The 19,917-nt window shown below is 68.3% G+C and overlaps 4 protein-coding genes across 4 annotated transcripts; 2 read left to right on the top strand and 2 right to left on the bottom strand.

The window, feature by feature from the left end:
• Positions 1-1,008: 1,008 nt before the first annotated feature.
• On the bottom strand, positions 1,009-2,520 carry LOC137675313 (surfactant protein C-like). The gene is made up of 5 exons (XM_068421338.1): positions 2,479-2,520; positions 1,609-1,938; positions 1,403-1,522; positions 1,219-1,329; positions 1,009-1,104 (listed from the first exon to the last, which is right to left on the bottom strand). The coding sequence occupies exons 1-5, from the start codon at positions 2,518-2,520 to the stop codon at positions 1,009-1,011; spliced, it is 699 nt and encodes a 232-aa protein (XP_068277439.1).
• Positions 2,521-4,454: 1,934 nt separating this feature from the next.
• Positions 4,455-5,395, bottom strand: SFTPC (surfactant protein C). The gene is made up of 5 exons (XM_068421280.1): positions 5,351-5,395; positions 5,107-5,253; positions 4,871-5,011; positions 4,678-4,788; positions 4,455-4,562 (listed from the first exon to the last, which is right to left on the bottom strand). Exons 1-5 carry the CDS (start codon positions 5,393-5,395, stop codon positions 4,455-4,457), a joined length of 552 nt encoding a protein of 183 aa, XP_068277381.1.
• An 846-nt stretch (positions 5,396-6,241) lies between these two features.
• LGI3 (leucine rich repeat LGI family member 3) lies at positions 6,242-9,376 on the top strand. The gene is made up of 8 exons (XM_068421490.1): positions 6,242-6,456; positions 7,350-7,421; positions 7,515-7,586; positions 7,694-7,765; positions 7,861-7,932; positions 8,053-8,222; positions 8,294-8,458; positions 8,559-9,376. Exons 1-8 carry the CDS (start codon positions 6,242-6,244, stop codon positions 9,374-9,376), a joined length of 1,656 nt encoding a protein of 551 aa, XP_068277591.1.
• A 2,175-nt stretch (positions 9,377-11,551) lies between these two features.
• Positions 11,552-14,351, top strand: REEP4 (receptor accessory protein 4). The gene is made up of 8 exons (XM_068421394.1): positions 11,552-11,641; positions 12,359-12,431; positions 12,504-12,580; positions 12,752-12,872; positions 13,017-13,130; positions 13,302-13,434; positions 13,529-13,689; positions 13,769-14,351. Exons 1-8 carry the CDS (start codon positions 11,610-11,612, stop codon positions 13,832-13,834), a joined length of 777 nt encoding a protein of 258 aa, XP_068277495.1. The 5' UTR covers positions 11,552-11,609; the 3' UTR covers positions 13,835-14,351.
• Positions 14,352-19,917: the final 5,566 nt, after the last annotated feature.

The following is a 19,917-nucleotide window of genomic DNA, read 5'->3' as shown; positions in this document are numbered from 1 at the left end:
GATCCAGGCGCGGGGGGGGGTGGCGGGGTGCTTGTGGCCCCCACCCCGGGCTGGCTGCGGGGCTGGAGGGAGGCAGCTGCGCTGCTGGCGAGCTCCCGTCCCGGGGGGGCTGCGGCTGCGCTGCTCCACGCCCCCCCCTCTGTCCTGGATGCTCGGCCCCGGGCCAGCATCCTGATACTAATAACTCCTGATCCTAATAACTCCCGATCCTAATAACACCCGATCCTAATAACACCAGCATCCTGGTCCTAATGTCTCCTGATCCTAATAACACCAGCGTCCTGATCCTAATAATGCCTGATCCTAATAGCACCAGCATCCCAGTCCTAATTACTCCTGATCCTCATAGCACCAGCATCCCAATCCTAATAACACCCAATCCTAATAACACCAGCATCCCAATCCTAATGACTCCTGATCCTAATAACACCAGCATCCTGGTCCTAATAATCCCGGTCCTCGGGCAGCGGCCGGTGGCCGTGGCCGCCTTTGTCACCAGGAATAGCTCTAAGCCCCAATTCTTCCCCGTATCCTTTATTCAGCTGTGCGGGGTGGGAGAGGAGCGAGGTTTTCCAGGGCAGCCTTGGCTCTGGCAGGAGGAGGGGGCAGCTCAGGTCGGTCCCGTGCCCCGGCGCCGAGCGATGCTCGGGGGCAGAAATCCCCCGACACGCTGCTCGGGGCCCCGAAATGCATTTTTAAGGCGAAGGGAGCTGGGAGCTGCCGGGGAGCGAAGAACTGCAACGGAGGATTTTCTCTCTTTAAATGTCACGGGGTGGTTTTTTTTTTAAAAGCTCATTTTTACACTCGGGTTTGGCGAAGCTGAGGAGACCGAAGTGACAAAGCAGCTGTCCCCGGCGCAGCGTGGCACTCGCCCAAGCAGCCGCCCAGCGCCGCGCTGGGGATGCTGCAAGGCAAAGCTGGCATGTGAGGGTGCCGCTGGGTGGGTGGGGGTCCCCCAGCCCTCCTTGTCAGCCCCCCTGTGGGCAGCGGGACCCTCACCCAGCGAGGCTAAGCCCAGTAGACGGGGAGGAGGCTGCAGAGGACGCTGGCGGTGGTGCCCAGGAGGGAGCGGTCGGCCAGGGGCACGGCGAGCCTCTTCTCAGCCTGGCGAGGGGGCAGAGGGAGAAGAGAAGCAGCGGTGGCACGACGCTGCACCCCAATTCTTCATCGGGGGGGGCTGCACGAGGAACCATGCCCCCCACACCCCGTACTACTCACCTGCCGGCGCTGGAAGGTCTCGGCGACGGCGTCCAGCCCCGGGACGTTGTCCCCGTCCACTCGGGTGACGTAGCAGGCGCGGTGGAGCGGGGATCGGTAGGTCACCAGCAGCTGTTTGCAGACAGACCCCCATCAGCTCGGTCCCGTCCCCCCCTCCCCGGCCCCCCCAGGGCTCCCCGCTCACCTTCTTGTAGTCATAGACGACCGTGGCCGGGTTTCCATCGCCACCGTCCAGGTAGAAAGTGGCCGCGTCCTCCTCCCAAGCCGGTCCCCTCCGCAGCCCCTCCGTGGCCATCCGCAGGACCTGGGGGGTGCGGGGGGAGCTCAGCACCCACAGCAGCCCCTCCCCGGGTGGGTGGGGGGAAGCAGGCGGGGGGTCCCCCCACTTACGGTGTCGGCGTGGCGCTGGTCGGCGCGCAGCCACATCAGCAGGGCGCCGGCGATGATGACCACGAGCAGGACCACGACCACCACGGTGATGAGGAGGCACTTGAGGTGGTGGCAGCAGCCCAGGAGCTTGCGGGGCAGGTAGCAGAGCAGGCGGGGCACGAAGCAGAGGGAGCGCTTGAGGCAGCCGCAGCCGGGGCAGCCGGGGCAGCTGGGGCATTTGCAGCACCGGGGCATGCAGCAGCGGGCACATTTGGAGCAGCAAACGGCACAGGGCCAGCAGCAGCAGCCTGGCTTGCAGCACCCGGAGCCACAGCAGCCCTTCTCGGGGTCCTGCGGGCACGGGAAAGGCGGAGAGATGGGGTGAGGGGGGAGAGGTGGGAGCTGGGGGGGGCAGGAGGGCTGGGGAGTCCCCGAGCTCTGGGGATGTGGCATCCTGCGGGGTCTTGTGCCATCACCCACACACCGGCGCCTCGCCGGGATAAACCAGGCAAAGCCCTGTGCTGGGCATCTCTGCGGGGCACAGGGACACCCCCAGCATGACCGTGCCACCCTGCTGTGGGACATAGGGACACTCACAGTGTGACTGTGCCACTCCACTGTAGGACATAGGGACACCCCAGCGTGACCGTGCCACCCCGCTGTGGGACATAGGGACACTCACAGTGTGACTGTGCCACCCCACTGTGGGGCACAGGGACACCCCAGTGTGACCATGCCACCCCACTGTGGGACATAGGGACACCCCAGCATGACGGTGCCACCCCACTGCGGGGCACAGGGACACCCCAGCGTGACCGTGCCACCCCGCTATGGGGCACAGGGACACCCCAGCGTGACCGTGCCACCCCGCTGCGGGGCACAGGGACTCACCAGCGGCTCCTCAACCACCACCTTCTTCATGCTGCTCTCCATGACTGCCTCCTCCTCCTCCTCCTCCTCCTCCCAGCCCGGGCTGCCCCGCAGCAGCCGGGCAGAGGGCTTTATACCGGGGTGCCAGGGTGGGGAACGAGGTGGCCCCCGTGAAGGGGCTCGTGGCCCTGGGGCTGTGGTGTGCAATCCACTTCACTCGTGTTTGCTGACCGCCTCCCCCAGGGCTGGGCTCCCCTGGGAACCTGCTGGTCGAGAGGCTCTGAGGGCCCTTGTCCCCGGGCACGGGGACCTCTCTGCTGCCCCGGAGCGAGGTGTCGGGGCCAAAGCAAACCCTCCTGCTGCCCTCCGGGGTGAAGCATCCGGCCACGGCCACGGCCAAGGCGAGCCATGGCTCGGTGCCCGCGTCCCTGCGCCAGCTGGGGCACCTGGAGCTGCTCGAGGTGGGCGAAGCGCAAAGGGGACATCAAAGGTTTCCCACAGACCGCAAGGCTGGGGCGGGAGCGGGGTCACTGCGGGGTGGGGACGTGTCCCCTGACCGTGGCAGGGCTGGGTGCTCCGCTGCCTTGGTCCCGAGGATGCTCGGGCACCGCGGGGGCTCGTGTTGCCAGTGCTGGGGGTTTCAGGGCTGGATTTGCTCGGGGTGAGGGGGGTCCCAGCTCTGACACTGACACCCAGTGTCACCCCAGGGCAGGGTGACACTGCTGTGCCTTGGTCTTCCCTGGACACGAGCCTCTCCTGCAGTGGGGCTCAGGCTGGGACCTCTCCGGCCACCCCTGCCACCCTGGGGGGGTGAGGGTGTGCCCCCTGTGCTGCCTCCTGTCCCGGGGTGTTGGGGGACACGAGAGCCCCTCGAGTGGCTCCTGGCTGTTTGCTCTCCCACACCGTGTGCCGGAGAGGCTGGGGGAGCCCATATCGCCGTCCCGGGCTGCGTGCCCCCTTCTACCCCCGGCTCCTTGCCAGGGTAACAGGGGTCAGGGCGTTTCGGGAAGCAGAGCTGCCAGCCTCATGGTGACATGTGGCAACGTGTGGTTTCCCTCCTGTTCCCAGCAAAGCCTCAGCCCCCAGGGCTGCGTCCCCCCTTGCTGCCCAGGTCGGTGGCCGCAGGGACAGCCCTGAGTTAGTGCCTACTGAGGGGTGAAATCACGGTGCCCAGCACCCAGCCGGGCTGGCTCGGGGCCTCCCAGGGTCTCTTTTGTCCCTCCCAGCCCCACTGATCCCCCATTCTCCAGAGGTGCCCCCCAAGGATGCTCCCGGGTGCTTTGGGGCGGAGGAGCTGGCGCTGCGAGGGCCGGGGGGCACACAGGGGATGGGGGGGAGCTGGGTCGTGGTGTCCGGGGGCACCCTGCTCAGCCCAGCGCTCGGCTCTCACCGGGGATGTGGCACAGTCCCTCTGTCCCCATCTGCACAAGGAGGGGACAGGGATGGGGACTTTTCCCAGAGGGGTGGCCCAGACCCCACAGGGGTGCCAGGGCTGGCTGGGCACACTGCCGGTGCCCAGTGCCTGCCCCTGGCTTCTCGTCCTCCCTCTGTGCAAACCGGGAGGGCACAGCAGGGGACACCGGCTGTGCAGCCTGGGGGTGTGCTGTGCAGGGGGGGGTGTGTGCCGCTGCCCCGGGAGCGGGTGTCAGAGCCCTCCCGTGCTCCCTGGCCAGGGCTGGACTGAGGGGTGATGTCCCCACACCGGACCCCGCAGCGGGACATCCCTGGGGCACCGTGCTGGCACCCTGGGCAGGGCCCTTGGGTACCAGAGCAGCGCCCAGAGGCGCGGGCACAGGCTTTACTTTGCAGAGAGAAACGTGAATCCCAACACACTTGGTTTATTGCAAGTGCCGTGGCAAAGCCACCCTGGCAGCAGGATGGGGCCGAGGAGGAGGAGGGATGCCCGGGCATCCCGCCTGGGAGGAGGAAGGAACGTGGGGAGCACGGGGAGGGTGCCATCCCCATCTCACTCTCCCGTGCCCCCCTCAGAGCCGACGCTATGCCCAGTAGATGGGGACGGTGCTGCAGAGGATGTTGATGGTGGTGCCCAGGATGGAGCGGTCGGCCAGGGGCACGGCGTTGTCCCCGGCCTCCTGCAGCTCAGCCTGCGGGAGAGACAAGGCGTGGGGCTGCCCACCCTCACCGCCAGCCCAGCAGCCCCATACCTCGCCCCGGGGAACGCAGGGGTTGGGCTGGGGGACCGGGGTGGCCAGCGCTCACCTGCCGGCGCTGGAAGCTCTCGGTGACGGTGTCCAGCCCCGGGATGTTGTCCTTGTCCACGCGGGTGACGTAGCAGGCGCCGTGACGCCAGGACCTGTAGCTGACCAGCAGCTGTTTGCAGACAGATCAGCTCAGCCCCGTCCCCACCACCCGTCCCACCCCCGTGCCCCCCGTCCCCGGGGCTGCCCCACACCTTGCCGTAGTCGTACACCACCACGGCGGAGGCGTTGAGCCCGTCCCGCACGGCGAACGTCCCCGTCCTTTCCTTCTTGCTCATGGAGAGGTGCTGGGGGGTCCCTTCGCCATCCAGGCCGTGGATGGTCATTCTCAAGACCTGCCAGGCACGGGGGGGTCAGGGAGATTTGCTGTCCCCAAAGCCGTCACCGGCACCGGTGGCACCGCGGGTCCCCCCCCCCGGCGCTGCCTCACCGTCTCGGCGTGCGTCTCGGTGATGTGCAGCCCCAGGAGAAGGAAGGCGACGATGACCACCACGAGGACCACCACCACCACCACCACGATGAGGAGGCACTTGAGCTGGTGGGGGATGCAGGGCACGCGGGGGGACTCCGTGTAGCTCTGGGGACACAGGGGAGCGCCTGGCTGAGCTCCGGGGAAGGCGGCCGGTGCTCAGCCCCACGCTGGCACCCCGGGCTGGGTGAGGGGTGCTCCTTACCGGCGGTGCCTCCTCTATCAGCGCCTCTTTGGAGCTGCCGTCCATCTCGCCCTCCCTCGCTGTGCCGCTCCTGTCCCTTTGCCAGCTGGAGCTGGCACTGGGGGCATTTATAGGGGTCCCAGGGCAGGTGGGAGGAGGCTGGGGCCACCCTGGCTGCCAAGGTGCCACTTGTGCTCTGTTTGCCAAGCCCGGAGAGGAGCCGGGGAGGGGACACAAAGCCTCTGAGGGCCCTTTCCCAGCATTTGGACGGGGGGGTGAAAGCAAACAGCGGGCAGGTAGTGTGCCCACCCTCCGCGCCCAGCCCCGGGCTCTGGCCGAGCACCCAGCACCCTCAGCACACACCCCTGGTCCCTGCAGCCCTGTGCGTGGGCAGCTGTGCCCCCCCCGGCGTGGGGAAGGAGCTGGCTGGGCTCATTGTTGGCCGGGATCACCGTGCCAGGGACGGACGGGATGGGATGGACGGGTGCCCGGTGCCTGCCGCCACCCAGGCTGGGCAGCACTGCAGCACGGGCAGCGGGGTGGGAGAGCCGCGGTGGCATCACCCCTGCGGGTACCCTCCTGTCCCCCTGAGAGCACCCGGCTCCCAGCAGCCACCCCCCCGGTGTGCACCCCGTGTTTGCGAGGAGACGGGTGCGCGGGGATGCTGGTGCTGTCACTCAGCTGCATCCCTCCCTCCATCCCTCGCTCCATCCCTCCCTCCCTCCCTCCCTCTCCCGCAGCACAGGAGCATGGTGAGCTGCAGCGCAGCGGCTTGGGTACCCGCAGCCTTCGCCTCCGCGTCCACGTCCCCTCCACGCTGAAATCTCCGGGGGAGGAGGAGAGGAAAAGGCTTCGCTGCCGGGCACAGCGGGGGCAGAGGGACCAGCTCCCGCAGCGCTAGGCCAGGGCGTGATGGAGCTGCAGCAGCGGAGGAGGATGCCGAGGGGTCAGCTCCCCGCTCTCCTCCTCCTCCTCCTCTCCTTGGCCTGGCTCTGGCTGCCAGCGGCGGGTCGGCGGCCACCAAAGCCACCCCCTTGCCCCCCGAGCTGCTCCTGCACCCGGGACACAGCCTTCTGCGTGGACTCCAAGGCCGTGCCCAGGAACCTGCCCCCCGAGGTCATCTCGCTGTGAGTGCCCAGGCAGCGGGACAGGGACGGGGATGGGGATGGGGATGGGGATGGGGATGGTGACAGGAATGGGGATGGGGATGAGGATGAGGGTGGGGATGGGGATGGGTACCAGGGTGGGGATGGGGATGAGGATGGGATGAGGATGGGGATGGGGAAGGGGACCAGGGTGGGGATGGGGACGGGGATGGGGATGAGGTGCAGGGCTGGCAGGGGCCACTGGCTGCCCCAGGGTGGCAGGGACAACCTCTGCCTTGCAGGGGCAAACACATGGCGGTGTGGGGTATGGGCAGTACGGGGGGCTCTGGGGGAAGGAGCGGGCTGGGGACACCCCGGGAGCAGTCCCCGTGTCCTGCGGTGGTGGCAGGTCTCCTCGCACCCGCAGCCATCCATCCATCCATCAGCGACGGCTGGAGCAGGGCTGCAGCCCGTGCCCGCCGCTCTGCCCGTCTGCCATGACCTTGGGGACCAAAGCCCCAAGGGGACACGTCTGGCGGGTCCGTGGGGACACGGCGGTGCACAGGAGCCTTCCACGGGCGTGTGTGGCGGATGCACACGTGTGTGCGCATGCAGCTGTGTGCATGTGTGTGTGTGTACATGTGTGTACGTGTGTGCACTCGGCTGGTGGATGTGGACACGTGTGGGGTGGGTGCCAGCCCCCCTGGGCTGCTGTGGCCCCCCTCTGTGCCACCCCCAGCCATGGGATGGCTGCTGGGACCCCCCTGCAACGGGCTGCCCCCCACCCAGCACCCCTCCCCAGTGCGTGGGGGCTGCGCTGGCACACACCGGGCTGCAGCGGGGCTGGTGCTGGAGGGCACGGGGGTGGCAGAGCCCCCCGCCCCGGCTGCTGTCCCCCTCTCCCCCATAGCCCTGAGGCTTCGTGTCGCTGGCAGGACGATGGTGAACGCAGCCTTCCCGGAGCTCCGCGAGGCAGCCTTCGCCCACATCCCCTCGCTGCAGTTCCTGTACGTGTTCCGTGCCAGCGGCTGGGCATCCCGGTGCCCCCCATGCCCCCCGTGCCCGAGCGCGGGGCTGACGCCTCCCCCGTCTCTTTGCAGCCTGCTCAACTCCAACAAGTTCACGCTGATCGGGGACAACGCCTTCGCCGGCCTCCCGCACCTCCAGTACCTGTGAGCGGGACGGGGATGGGGACACTGGGGAGGGCACGGGAGGGCGGGGGTACCCACAGGGACCGGTGCCCTCGGGGCAGCCGTGCCACCATCTCCTCCCACCCCAGGTTCATCGAGAACAACGACATCCAGGCGCTCTCCAAGGCCACTTTCCGTGGGCTCAAGTCCCTGACCCACCTGTGAGTACCGGGGGGTCCCCGGGGACACCGGGGACGGCTCCTGCCCCTTCACCATGCCCAGGGCTGTCACCTCCATGGCCCCTCTCGTCCCCCAGGTCCTTGGCCAACAACAACCTGCAGACGTTGCCCCGGGACCTTTTCAAGCCTCTGGATATCCTGAGCGACCTGTAAGGCTGCCATGGCACTGGGGACCCCCAGGACACTGGGCTGGGGACTGGGTGACATCCCGGTGCTCGGGGTGCTTGGGTTACCCCAGGCTGGGGGTGACCTGGTGCCGTCCTCGGCAGGGACCTCCGGGGCAACACGCTGGCCTGCGACTGCAAGATCAAGTGGCTGGTGGAGTGGCTGGAGAGCACCAACACCACGGTCCCCGCCGTCTTCTGCAGCAGCCCCGGGCAGTTCGAGGGCCAGCGGATCCGGGACCTGGCGCTCGGTGACTTCCAGTGCATCACCACGGGTAAGGGACATCGCCCACCCCTCACCCCCACCGCTGGCTGCCAGGACCCTCACTGTCTCCTCTCCCCACAGACTTCGTGGTGCACCAGGTCCTGCCCTTCCAGGCGGTGTCGGCCGAGCCCTTCACCTACGCCAGCGACCTGTACGTGGCCCTGGCACAGCCCGGTGCCAGCAGCTGTGCCATCCTCAAGTGGGACTACGTGGAGCGCAAGCTGCGTGACTTTGACCGCATCCCCGGTGAGGCAGCGGGGCTGGGGTCCCCTCCTGGGTTGGGACCCCCAAGTTGGGGTGGTTTGGGAAGGGTCAAGCCCCGGCGTGACGTGGTGCCGCCCGGCAGCTCACTCGGCGGTGCACTGCAAGCCCATCGTGGCGCAGGAGCAGCTGTACGTGGTGGTGGCCCAGCTCTTCGGCGGCTCCTACATCTACCGCTGGGACACGGCTGTGGACAAGTTCATCAAGATCCAGGACATCGACAGCCAGAAGACCCGCAAGCCCAACGACGTCGAGGCCTTCCAGATTGACGGCGACTGGTACTTCGTCATCGCCGACAGCTCCAAGGCGGGTTCCACCAGCCTCTACCGCCTCAACCAGAACGGCTTCTACTCCCACCAAGCCCTCCACGCCTGGCACCGCGACACCGACGTGGAGTACGTGGAGAACGACGGCAAACCCCGGCTCATCATCTCCAGCAGCTCCCAAGCGCCCGTCGTGTACCAGTGGAGCCGGGTGCAGAAGCAGTTCGTGCCGCAGGGCGAGGTGGGCGACACGCTGGACGTGCAGATGGTGAAGCACTTCAGGGTGAAGCGGGAGCAGTTCCTCTGCCTCAGCCGCTACATCGGCGACTCCAAGGTGGTGCGCTGGGAAGGGCAGCGCTTCGTGGAGCTCCAGGCGCTGCCGTCGCGCGGCTCCATGGTGATGCAGCCCTTCGCGGTGGGGCAGCGGCAGTACCTGGCGCTGGGCAGCGACTTCTCCTTCACCCACGTCTACCTGTGGGAAGAGGAGAAGCAGAAGTTCGTCAAGTTCCAGGAGCTGTCGGTGCAGGCACCGAGGGCTTTCCGCTACGTGCCGGCCGCCGACGTGCAGCTCCTCTTGGCTCCCAGCTTCAAGGCCAACACGCTGGTCTACCGGCACGTGGTGGTGGACCTCAGCCTTTAGTGGGGGGGGGTCCCAGGGGCGGCTCTTGGCTCCCCAAGGACACGCATGCGCCCACCAGCCCCTTCCTCCTGCCTGCACCCACCTCTGCCCCGTGGTCACAGCCCGGTGCCAGCCCCCCTCCTGCCCCCCACACCCCTCAAATTGCCCCACGTCCCTGCTGCCAGGGGAAGACACAAGCCTCAGTTTCCCTCCCTGGTATTTCCCCATCCAGCAGCCCGTGGAGGGTGGGACCCTGCAGACCAATGCCCTTGGGTGCCTGCTCTGGGTGCTGGCTGCGCTGGCAGGGATGGGGGGCACGGGTACCTCTGCCCGCTTGGGCGATGGGCTGGAGGCTTGTGGCATGGAGGGCTGGGGGCACAGGAGTGGGGCGGCGGGCAGGGATGTGCGCAGGAACAGCGAGGCTGGCAGGACTGGTGGGGTGCTGCCAGGACACTGGGGTGCTCCCAGGCTGATGGGTGCTCCAAAGCGCATGGGATGCCCAAGGTGGCTGGGATGCCCAAGGTGGATGGGATGCCCTGAGGCCAGTGGGATGCTCCGAGGGGGATGCAGATGGGATGCCCTGTGGTGGTTGGGATGCCCTGCAGTGGCTGGGATGCTCAAGGCCAGTGGGATGCTCCAAGGGGGAGGTGGATGGGATGCCCTGAGGTGGTTGGGATGCTCGAGGCCAGCGGGATGCTCCGAGGGGGATGCAGATGGGATGCCCTGAGCTGGATGGGATGCCCTGAGGTGGTTGGGATGCCCAAGGCAGAAGGGATGCTTGAGGCCAGCGGGATGCTCCAGGCTGGTGGGATGCTGCCCAGGCAGTGCCACCACCCGCAGAAGCTGCTCCCATCCCCCTCCGTGCATGCCCCTCTGCCCTCAGGGGCAGGACCCAGCGTGCCAGCCGTACCCGGGGTGTACGCACCCTCCGAAACGCTCCCCACAATAAACACACTGTGACACCCGGCCTGGAAACCCCTTGTTTTAGGGTCTTAGCCCCGCTCATGGCTGCAGATGCCTTGGCCCGTGGTGGGGAGGGGGGAGCAGGAGGTGTTTCCCCAGGGAGGGGAGTCCCAGCTGCACCCTGCGCCGCACCAGCACCCAGCAGCCGCCCGGCTGGTTTTCCAGGGGAGCATTTCCCTGTCCCCCAGGGGTATAAACAAGCGTGTGAAAAACCACCAATTAAGCTCACAAATAAAGATCCTCTCGAAGGCAACTGGCACCCCCGGGGCACAGCTGGCTTTTGGGAGCCCGGTTTGACCCCAGCGCAGCCCCGCAGCAGGGTCTGGCCCTGCCCTGGGTGCAAGGGCCCAGCCCCAGAGCCCAGCCCTGACTGGTGCCGCAGCAGGGCACTGCCACACTTCTCTGCCTCAGTTTCCCTACCAGGAAAGGGCAGATTTTAAAGCTGGGAAGCACAGGGAAAAGCTGCAGAGGGGTGCTGGCACCCCGACAGTGGCCGTGATGGGGATGGGGGAGCCAGGGTGCCCTGGACCACTGCAGGGGATGCACGGCCAAGGGGAAGGTGGCCCAGGGAGGCGATGCCTGGTCCACCGGAGAGGACTTTGAGCCTCGCTCTTGTTCAGGGAAGAGGAAGCAGCTTCTATTTTCCTCCCGAGCATCTTGCAGGGATGCAGGCGTGCCGCAGAGCCCTGGCCCCGGTTCAGCACCACGCCTGGGCGAGTGCTTAAGGTCAAGCGCACATGTAAGCCCAGGTGAGGCTGCGCCAGGGAGTGGATTTTTGCAGCGGCTGAGGCTAAACCCTGCTGAATCAACACGTCAGGGTGGTGCCCGCACATCTGACCGCCTTGGCATGACCCAGCAGCGCTCCCACCTCCGCCCAAACCCTCCCAGATCCCGCAGCCCCTCACAGGGGCATCACAAAAACACTCCCTCCAAGGCCAAAAAGAAATCCCCGGCATCACGCAAAGGCTCTTTCCCTCCCTGCTTTAAAAAAAAAAAAAAACCAAAACAAAATTAACTATTTTAGTGGGCTGGGGCATAGCGGTGGGCCCCACAGCTAAACGAGTGGCGTCGCCCTTTTAAGAGGCGTCATGGCCCTTTTAAGAGCGGCGGGGCGGGCGCGAACGCGCATGCGCGGAACCGGTGGCTGCACCATTCAAGTTGTTCCATTCGTTTCCGGGCGGGGGGGAGCGGAGGGGTCCAAGGGGGGGCTGCGGGGGGGGGAGGGGGGGAACGGGACAGCACAGCGCGGAGCCGCCCCGGCACGGCCCGGGGCTGCCGGCCCGGCCGCACCATGGTGTCCTGGCTGCTCAGCCGGGTGGTCGTGTAAGTGCGGGGCGGGGGGGACCGTTGGGAGGGGGGCTGCAGGGCGGGGGTGACCGGTGGAGCTGAGCCGAGACCCCCCCGGGGGTCCCCGTTTACCGGGGGGGGTCCCTGTTTAACGGGCATCCCCCCCCGGGGGTCCCTGTTTAACGGGGGGGGTCCCTGTTTAACGGGCATCCCCCCTCGGGGGTCCCCGTTTAACGGGCATCCCCCCCGGGGACGCGCTGTGGCTACCTGGGCTGGGTGGCCAGTAGCCAAGAGTGCCCAAGGAGTCCTTGGTGGGGAGGGGGAGGCCGTGCAGGTGCGGGGTGGGGGGTACCCACGGGTGGGGTGGTCTCCCTGGCCAGTAGTGGCCAGGTCAGCGTGCCACGGGGGACTTGGGGGGGGTGGTCTCCCTGCCCCACAGTCGGGCCAGCAGTGGCCAGGTCAGCGTGCCACGGGGGGAGGCTGGCACCCAGCCACGCCTGCACCCCCGCAGCGAGCCCGCGGCCATCGCCTCCGCACCTCGGGCCGCTCCCCGCGGAGGTGGGCGAGTTTGTGGGAGCCACCCCGAGCTCGCAGCCGGGCTCTCCGCGCCGGTGCCGTCCCTGTTCCCGGTGCCATGGTGCCGGGGGGGCTCGGGGCCAAGCTGCGGGGCTGGGGCAAGCGGCTCTGCTGGTCCCTGCTGCTGCTGCTCTACGCGGGGTGGCCGGCGTGCCTCACCCCCCCGCTCCGTTACAGGCTGCTCTTCGGGATGCTTTACCCTGCCTACGCCTCCTACAAGGCTGTGAAGACCAAAAACATCCGGGAATACGTGAGTAGGGGGCTCGGGCAGCCCCTTCCCCGGGCTCCAGCCCCGGGGCTGACCCTCGCCCGCTGCCCGCAGGTCCGCTGGATGATGTACTGGATCGTCTTTGCGCTCTTCATGGCCACCGAGACCGTCACCGACCTGCTCATCGCGTGGTGAGGCCAGTGTGTGGGCACAGAGCGGGTCTGTCAGGGTCCCTGTGCCCTGGGGGGGGCAAGGAAGGGGGCTGCCTGGCACTGGGCTCTGGGCAGAGGCACCATCCCTCCTGCACGGGAGCAGGACGTGCCCTTGGACCCCCCCGGCATCTTCTCCTCCCTCTCCATCAGGTTCCCCTTCTACTACGAGGTGAAGATGGCCTTCGTCATCTGGCTGCTCTCCCCCTACACGCGGGGGGCCAGCCTGCTCTACCGCAAGTTCGTGCACCCCACGCTGTCCCGCAAGGAGAAGGTGAGGTCTGCCCGGCTCTGGGGCAATGGGGGGGGTCCCTGTGCCCTGGGGGGGGGCTTGGCAGGACCCGGCGCTGGGCTGGTGATGCCCTGGGACAGGGTGCTGTGCCCTGGGACCCACCCAGCGCCGCGGTTGTCATGGCAGGAGATCGACACGTACGTCATCCGGGCCAGGGAACGCAGCTACGAGGCCGTGGTGCACTTTGGCAAGAGGGGCCTCAACCTGGCGGCCACGGCCGCGGTCAAGGCGGCCACCAAGGTACCGGGGAATGGGGCTGGCGAGTGTCACCCCGGCACGGGTGGCGCAGGGGTTGGGAGAGGGGGTCTCTGCGTGCAGAGCCCTCCTCGCCCTACGCTGTTGGCTCCGGTGGGGTTCACCCCGTGGGGGTCACCCCCACCCTCCCTGTCCCCCCCCACCCCCCCACCCCAGGGCCAGGGCGCGCTGGCCGGGCGGCTGCGCAGCTTCAGCATGCAGGACCTGCGCTCCGTCCCCGACGAAGCCCCCGTGCACTACCGGGACCCCCTGTACCTGGAGGAGCAGGAGAGCCGCCGGCAGCTGCTGGGTGAGCTGGGGAGGGGGATCGCAGCGGTGGGGGGGCTCGATGGAGCAGGGTGGGGGCTGTGCCGGGAGCTGCCGTGTGTCCCCGCTGTCCCCAGGGGCCGGCCGGCTGTACGAGAGCGAGTCGGAGGAGGAGGAGGAGCAGCTGTGGTCGGACTCGCAGGTCTCGCCCGAGTCGTCCCCCCGCCGCCGGGACCCCAGACCCCTCTCCCGCAGCCAGAGCCTGCGCGTGGCGAAGAAAAGGCCACCGAGCAAAGAGGTAGCGTGGGGCTGGGGGGGGATGTGGCAGCGTGGGGCTGGGGTGAGGGGGGTCCTGACCCATCCCTCCCCCTGCCCAGGGCTCTTCCCGGCTCCTGCGCAGCCGGCTCAGGAGGAAGGGGGCTGCGCCGGAGCAGGACAGCTGATGGCCCCGAGGACACCCCCTGCCCCGGGATTTGCTGCTGCAGCACCACGAGGGACCCACCTGAGATGCACCCCCGGGGAGGGGGCTTCTCCCCCCTGCATGACACTGTCGATACCTTCTCTGCCCCGTGGAGGGGGGGGCACAGCTCGGTCCCCACGCTGCTCCCACCCGTGTCCCCCCTCCCACACCGGCGCCGGCGCCTCTCCCATGGGGGGTCCCTCTCCCCCCACCCCACAAACACTACAGCCTCTCCCCCTGCCACGATGCCTTACTCCCCACACCCCCCCTCCCCTGGGAGCCAGCGAGGGGACGTGCCTTGTCCCATCTGTCCTCTGAAGCCAAAGACACAGCCCCTGGCCAGGGCCACCCCCCCAGCTGCAGACTGACACCCCCATACTTGAAACTGGGGGCACCGGTACCCGGCCGTGCCCTGCCTGGCACCACGGGGCTTTTAATGTTCTCCCCTCCCGCACAGGGAGTTTTGTACGTGGGAAAATAAATGTTATTTCAGACTTCCAGGAACAGGAGTTTGTCCCCTTCGCTTAAACGCTGTCCCCCTCCCCTGGGGCTGGGGGGGACCCTCTGGGGTGCGTGGGGCTGTGGGGTGCGTGGTCTGTGTGGGGCAGAGCAGGACTTGGGGGTGTGGGGAGGTGGGTGCAGGGGTGCAGGGATGCAGCTCAGCCCCTCCTTGCAGTAGCCGTGTCCCCCACGGCGTGGCAGCAGCAGCCGGGTCCCCGCTGGGCCACCCCCCGCAGACATCCTGGCTACCAGCCCTGGCTTTGTCCTGATGGCCACGGGCAGCCGCCCTCTCCCTGCCGGGGCTCCCCGAGCTCACCCGGGGGTCTTGCTCCTTCCCCATGGGGCACGGAGCCTCTATGGGGCAGGCAGGGTGGCACGAGGTGACAACGCTGCTCGTGTCACCGCCCCTGCGAGCCCCCCTGTCCCCTCGTGCCCTCCTCTCTGGCATCAATCCCCTCGATCCTTCCTGCCCTCACCCCTATTTTTAGCCCCTGGCTCCTTTCTGCTTTTGGGGGGGGTCTTCCCAGGGCAGGGGGGTGGTGTGGGAGCAGATTAGGGTGGAGGGGGCTGGATTAGCCCCATAAAACTGTCTCAGAGACGATTACTTCCCGCAGCGGCGCAGGCAGGGGGCCGGGGGGTGCCCGTAATCCCCCCAAAGCCGCTTAGGGAGCGGGGTTCCTCCAAGGGTACGGGGAAACTGAGGCACGAGCACCAGCCACGGCTAATCTAGAAGTGGGAAGGGAAGGAGGAGTCCTGGCGCCCGGCCCCTGGTTTGGCGAGTGGCCCGTGTGTCCCCAAGGAGGGGACAGAAGCTGCCCGGGGCGGTGCAGCCCGTCCCCCCGCTGTGCCAGCTCGCGGGGCCGTGCCAGGCTGCGCCCAGCAAAGCCCTAATCCCCCTCAGCTGGCAGCGGGGGGGGGGGCTCACCCTTTGCAGGCTGCCCCCAGCGGGGTCTGTCCCCACGGAGCGGGGTCAGGCGTCCCCCTGCGGTGCCCGGGGTTGGCAGGAGGTCACCTAAGCCGGGCGGCTCGCATCCCCGTAAGCGGCTTCCCCGCTGCGGAGGCATTAGTGGGGGCGAGGGTCAGGTCACTGCCCCCAGCTCCTGGCTCCTGTCCCCCCCCCCCCCTCTCCCAGGGCTTCCCTGCTCACCCAGGGGACCGGGTGACGCAGGGGTGTCCCCTCTGCCAGCGGGACAGGGATGCTCTGGAGAAGCGTGACACCAAACCCCGGGGCAGCTGGTGCCCCCGGGACAGGCACTACCCATTCCTGGCATCACCTTGGCATGGCCAAAGGTCCATGCTGGGGGGCCACCGTGGCCGGGTGGTGGCCCTGGGGACTGTCACTCATTAACTTGCCAGACCTCCCTGGGGAGCCGCTGGTGGCTTTGGGTCCCCAGTGCCCCACTGAACCCACCCCTCCTGCATCACCCTGTGCTGCTGCCAGGGCTGGGGACCACCTGAGCCCCCCGAGCCCACGCTGGTGGCACTGGCCACACTCCCACAGCCCTGTCACCTTCCTCCCAGCTCACTTCACCCCACTTAGGGCTGCTGCCTTTTGGGTTGGGGGGCATGAGGGGGTCAGAGTGGGGGTCTCTAGCAGAGCAGCACCCTCCCGCAGGCTGGCCCCTCTGTGTCGGGGGTCCCGGTGCCCCCCGGTGCCCACCGGGCTCCCCCCGTCCCCGCCGCCTGAGTCAGCAGCCACGGGAGCCATGTGAGGCCGCGCACACATGGCTCCCCACGCCGTATTTTTAGCAGCCGGTATCAAAAGCATAATTATGTCTGTTGTTTAAACGAGGCCTCTTCCCCGGCAGCCCCCGGGGAGCTCGCAGCTGCCGCCCGCCGCACAGGGCAAGGAGGCACCACGGTGGGCACGGGGCTTGGCTGGGCAGGGGCTGGCAGCCCCCTCCCCATCGCTGCAGGGCAGGTAAGACCCTGCTGCCCCATGCTGGGGGGGGGGACACAGCATCCCCCCTTCACCATCACACACACACCTACCCCCCGAGGAAGAGGATGGTGAGGAAGAGGAGGGTGGCAGGAGGGGCTGGGGAAGGGGAATCCGAGGTGACGGGGTGTGGGAGGACGTGGATGAAGGAATGCTGCATCCCTCCCCGTAGCCACCGGTGTCCCCGGGGACCTGTGTGTCCCCAGCCAGCCCCGTGCCCAGCCTGGCCCTGCCTGCTCTGGCACCAAGGACGGTTCCGGTGCCGTGTCCCAGGGCTGGAGCCACGTCCCTGCTGTCACACCAGAGGATTTTGGGGACCCCGCTCAGGGGGTGCTGAGGACCCCGCTCCGGGGACCGCGCAGCATCACTGGGGGCCGAGGGAAACTGAGGCAGGAGGAGCTGGGCAGGGGGCTGCCCGTCGTTGGTGACACCCTTTTCCCCACACCGGGAGCTGTGCCACCCCATTGCCACCCCGTCACCACGACGGGGGCAGAAGAGGGGCCGGGGCTGAAGGCAGGAGACCCCGGGTGCTCCCAGGTAGGTGCACGCTGCAGCGTGCGGGCGGCAGGGAGCCGAGGGGGTGGCACAGGGCGGGCACCGAGGCGGCTTGTCCTCCCTGTGCCCCCCCCCGCCGGGATGGGGAGGAGGGATGCGGGGAAGGAGCATCCTCACCATCCATCCCGGGGTCCTGCATCCCCCTGAGCATCCCCCGGCCGTGTGAGGGGATGGGGGACACGGGGGACCAAGCGAGGGTGGGTTGGCTGGTCCCTCCTGATGGGGACAAGCTGCCTCTGTCCCCTCTCCCCATCCCACCTTGAGGGGGTGACTGCAGCGGGGGGGGTAGGAAGGGCAGGGGGTGTCGGGGTGCACCCCAGCGGGGTGAGGGATGCTTTACTCACCTCCCCGGGGTGGGGGCAAGCGGGAGGTGAGGGCTGGGAGCCACGTCCACCCCGCAGCCAGGGCTGCCAGCGCCGTTGGGCCGTGGCCCTAATTCCCAGAAAGCTGCTCGTGTGGGAGTGAGTGTCCTCCCGTGCCCTCCGCTCCGCCGCAGCCTCCAGACTCCTGGAGCTTTGACGTGGGGGTTGGTGGTTGGGTTTGGTTTTTTTTTTTCTTTATATTTTTTTTTATTTTAAGCACCGGGTGCAGCTTAGCAAAAGCTCTCGCGGCTGCTGGGCGAGGGGGGGGCTTGCTCTGCCTGCACCATCATCTTCCTCACCTGCAGCGGAGGCAGGTAGGTGCTGTGCTGGGAGGAGGAGGAGGAGGAGGAGGAAGGGCTGGGGCTCTGTGGGTGCAGAGGGAGCGGGATGGGGGCTCTGGGCGAGCTGGGGAGGGGGCATGTGGGGTGTGTTTTGCACCAGAAAATAGGCTGGATTTCAGGGTGCTTGTGGGGCTGGAGCTGGCCTGGGCAGGGGGTCGTGGGCACCGGGGCAGGGCTGGCAGGCTCCTGGCTGCCGGGGCATCGCCGTGGAGAGGGGCTGTTGGGCGACCAGGGAGCCTTTTGCACCGGGACCCCCTCCCCAGCGCTGGAGCATCCCGGACCCCCGTCGGGGGCCTGGGAGGGATGGTGGCCAAGCCCCAGCCGAGCTTGCCAGCAGCGTGGTTGCCCCCCGAGGGCTGCGCTGGGCCCGGGGGAGGCTTTGCAAGGGCCTCAGGGTCCCAGGAGCAGCTCCGGCGTGGCCAGGAGCCGAGGGCAGCCGGGACAGGGGGGCGGGGGGAGGGCACAGCGCCCAGAGATGCTGCCCCAGTGCATGGTGGGAAACTCCCTCCTGTCCCTCCAGCATCCCCCCCTGCTCTGTGCTCAGCCCCAGCGAGGGCTGCTCATGGCAACAGGGTGGCACGTCTGTCCCCTTCTCCATCACTCCCTTGGCACCGCCGCAATGGTCCTGGTTGCCCTGGGCACCCGCTGGCCACACCAGGATGACGCAGCCCCGTCCTGGGGTCCGTGCCAGCTCCCCCCAGCCCCACCGGAGCCGTCACCCCCGGGGAGAGGCGGGAGGGAAGGGGAAGAGCTCTCCTCTGTCAGCACCTTCTCATCGCAGGCAGGCGCGGGCTCACCCACGCCCCGAGCCCTGTCTGGGTCCCCTCCCTGTTCCCTGGCACCCATGGGTGCAGCCAGCAGCACCCCGAGTCCTCCGCTCCTCAGCGAGTGGGGACCCCGCTGTGGTCCCCCCCATGCTGGCGGTGGGATGGAGGGCTAGCAGGTCCCACCCAGGGACCCCCGTGGCACCCTGGTGCCCCAAGCTGTGTCCGCTGCCAGCAAGGGTTAAGCCCGGCTCCTGGCTCCCAGCGGGGCCCGACCGCAGCTGCTGAGCTGTGATGGAGCCCGTGGTCTGATGTTAATCACGCTGCTGGGCTCACGCGGGCCGTGGCCTGCCTTCACCCCGTGCCCACCAGCCCCCGGGTGCCGCGCCAAGCCGTGCCATGCCAGGGGGAGGCTGTGCGGGGCGGCTGCGGTTTATATAAGGCGTGTGCAGGGCGTCCCTGGGACACCCACGTTACGTAAAGCCACCCAGTCCCTCAGGAGCCCAGAAATGGGGCACCCGCCCGGGGGACCCGCTTGACCCTCTCCCCCCACCCTGGGGATGGAGCATCGTTCCCTGGGAGTGGGCAGGGGGTGGTGGGAGCTGGTGGGTTTGGGGGGTGTGGGTGGGTGGGGGACGGTGCAGCGAGGACCCGCGGGGTGATGGGTGCCAGGGGGGCTGTGGGGCACGGGTGGGATGTGTGTGGGCTGCGGGGCAGGGGATTAAGTGGCCCCAGGTGCCATCGGAGGGGATCCCACGTTGGATCCCACCCTGCCCTTCGTGTCGGGGGCTCTGCGGTCAGGAGGGGAGGCAGAGGAGCTCTGCCTTCATCCCCAGGAGCTGCAGGAGGGGAGGCAGAGGAGCTCTGCCTTCATCCTGGGGAGCTGCAGGACGGGTGGTGGCAGGGGGACAACGCTGAGGCACAGGGTGACCCTGGGCTGTCGCATGGGCAAAGTGGCAGCGTGGGTTTGAGGCCGGATCCTCACCGTTTGGGCAACCCTGGAGGGGTTGTGAGCCCCCGGGACCCCCAACCCATGGGGTGGCCGCGTGCTCCGTGCCAGGCGTGCCACCGCCAGCCCCCCCCCAGCTCCGGGGTGGGGGGCTTGGCCCATCCCACCGTCTCCCATGGGTGCGTTGCCGAACAAAGGGCGCTTTCTTCGCGCGGGGCAGAGCACACCTGCCCTCCTTGGCACCGCCGCTGCCTGCGCCCGTGCCCCCGGGGCTGGGCGGCACCCGGGCACCAGCAGCCCCAGCACCCCGCGCCGCCCGCCCAGTCGCTGCGGGAGCCGGCGGAGGCAGAGCTGCCATCGCCGCCTCGTCCTGCTGCCGTCACCCCAAGATGCTCAAGGCTCCCTAGAGCCGGGGAAGGTCCTTCTTGCTGCCACCGCTCCCTTGGGTGCCCATCTCCCAGCGTGCCAGGAGCCCCCCCCGCTCTTAGGACAACAGGCAGGAGGAGCACGGCCCCCCCCCAGGCCAATGGATCAACAACTGGAGCTCCAGCACTCGGAGAAGAACGTCCCCAGGGCTGCCGGGGCGGCTTTCTGCCTCCTCCAGATCCCCGAGCCGGACCCCTTCAGCCTGGGGGTCTAGGTGCTCCCTCCTGGC

This window comes from Nyctibius grandis, chromosome 33 (assembly GCF_013368605.1).
Source record: "Nyctibius grandis isolate bNycGra1 chromosome 33, bNycGra1.pri, whole genome shotgun sequence".
Lineage (NCBI taxonomy): Eukaryota > Metazoa > Chordata > Aves > Nyctibiiformes > Nyctibiidae > Nyctibius > Nyctibius grandis.
Note: the sequence above shows the minus strand (reverse complement) of the source record. Positions and strands in the feature narration are given on the sequence as shown.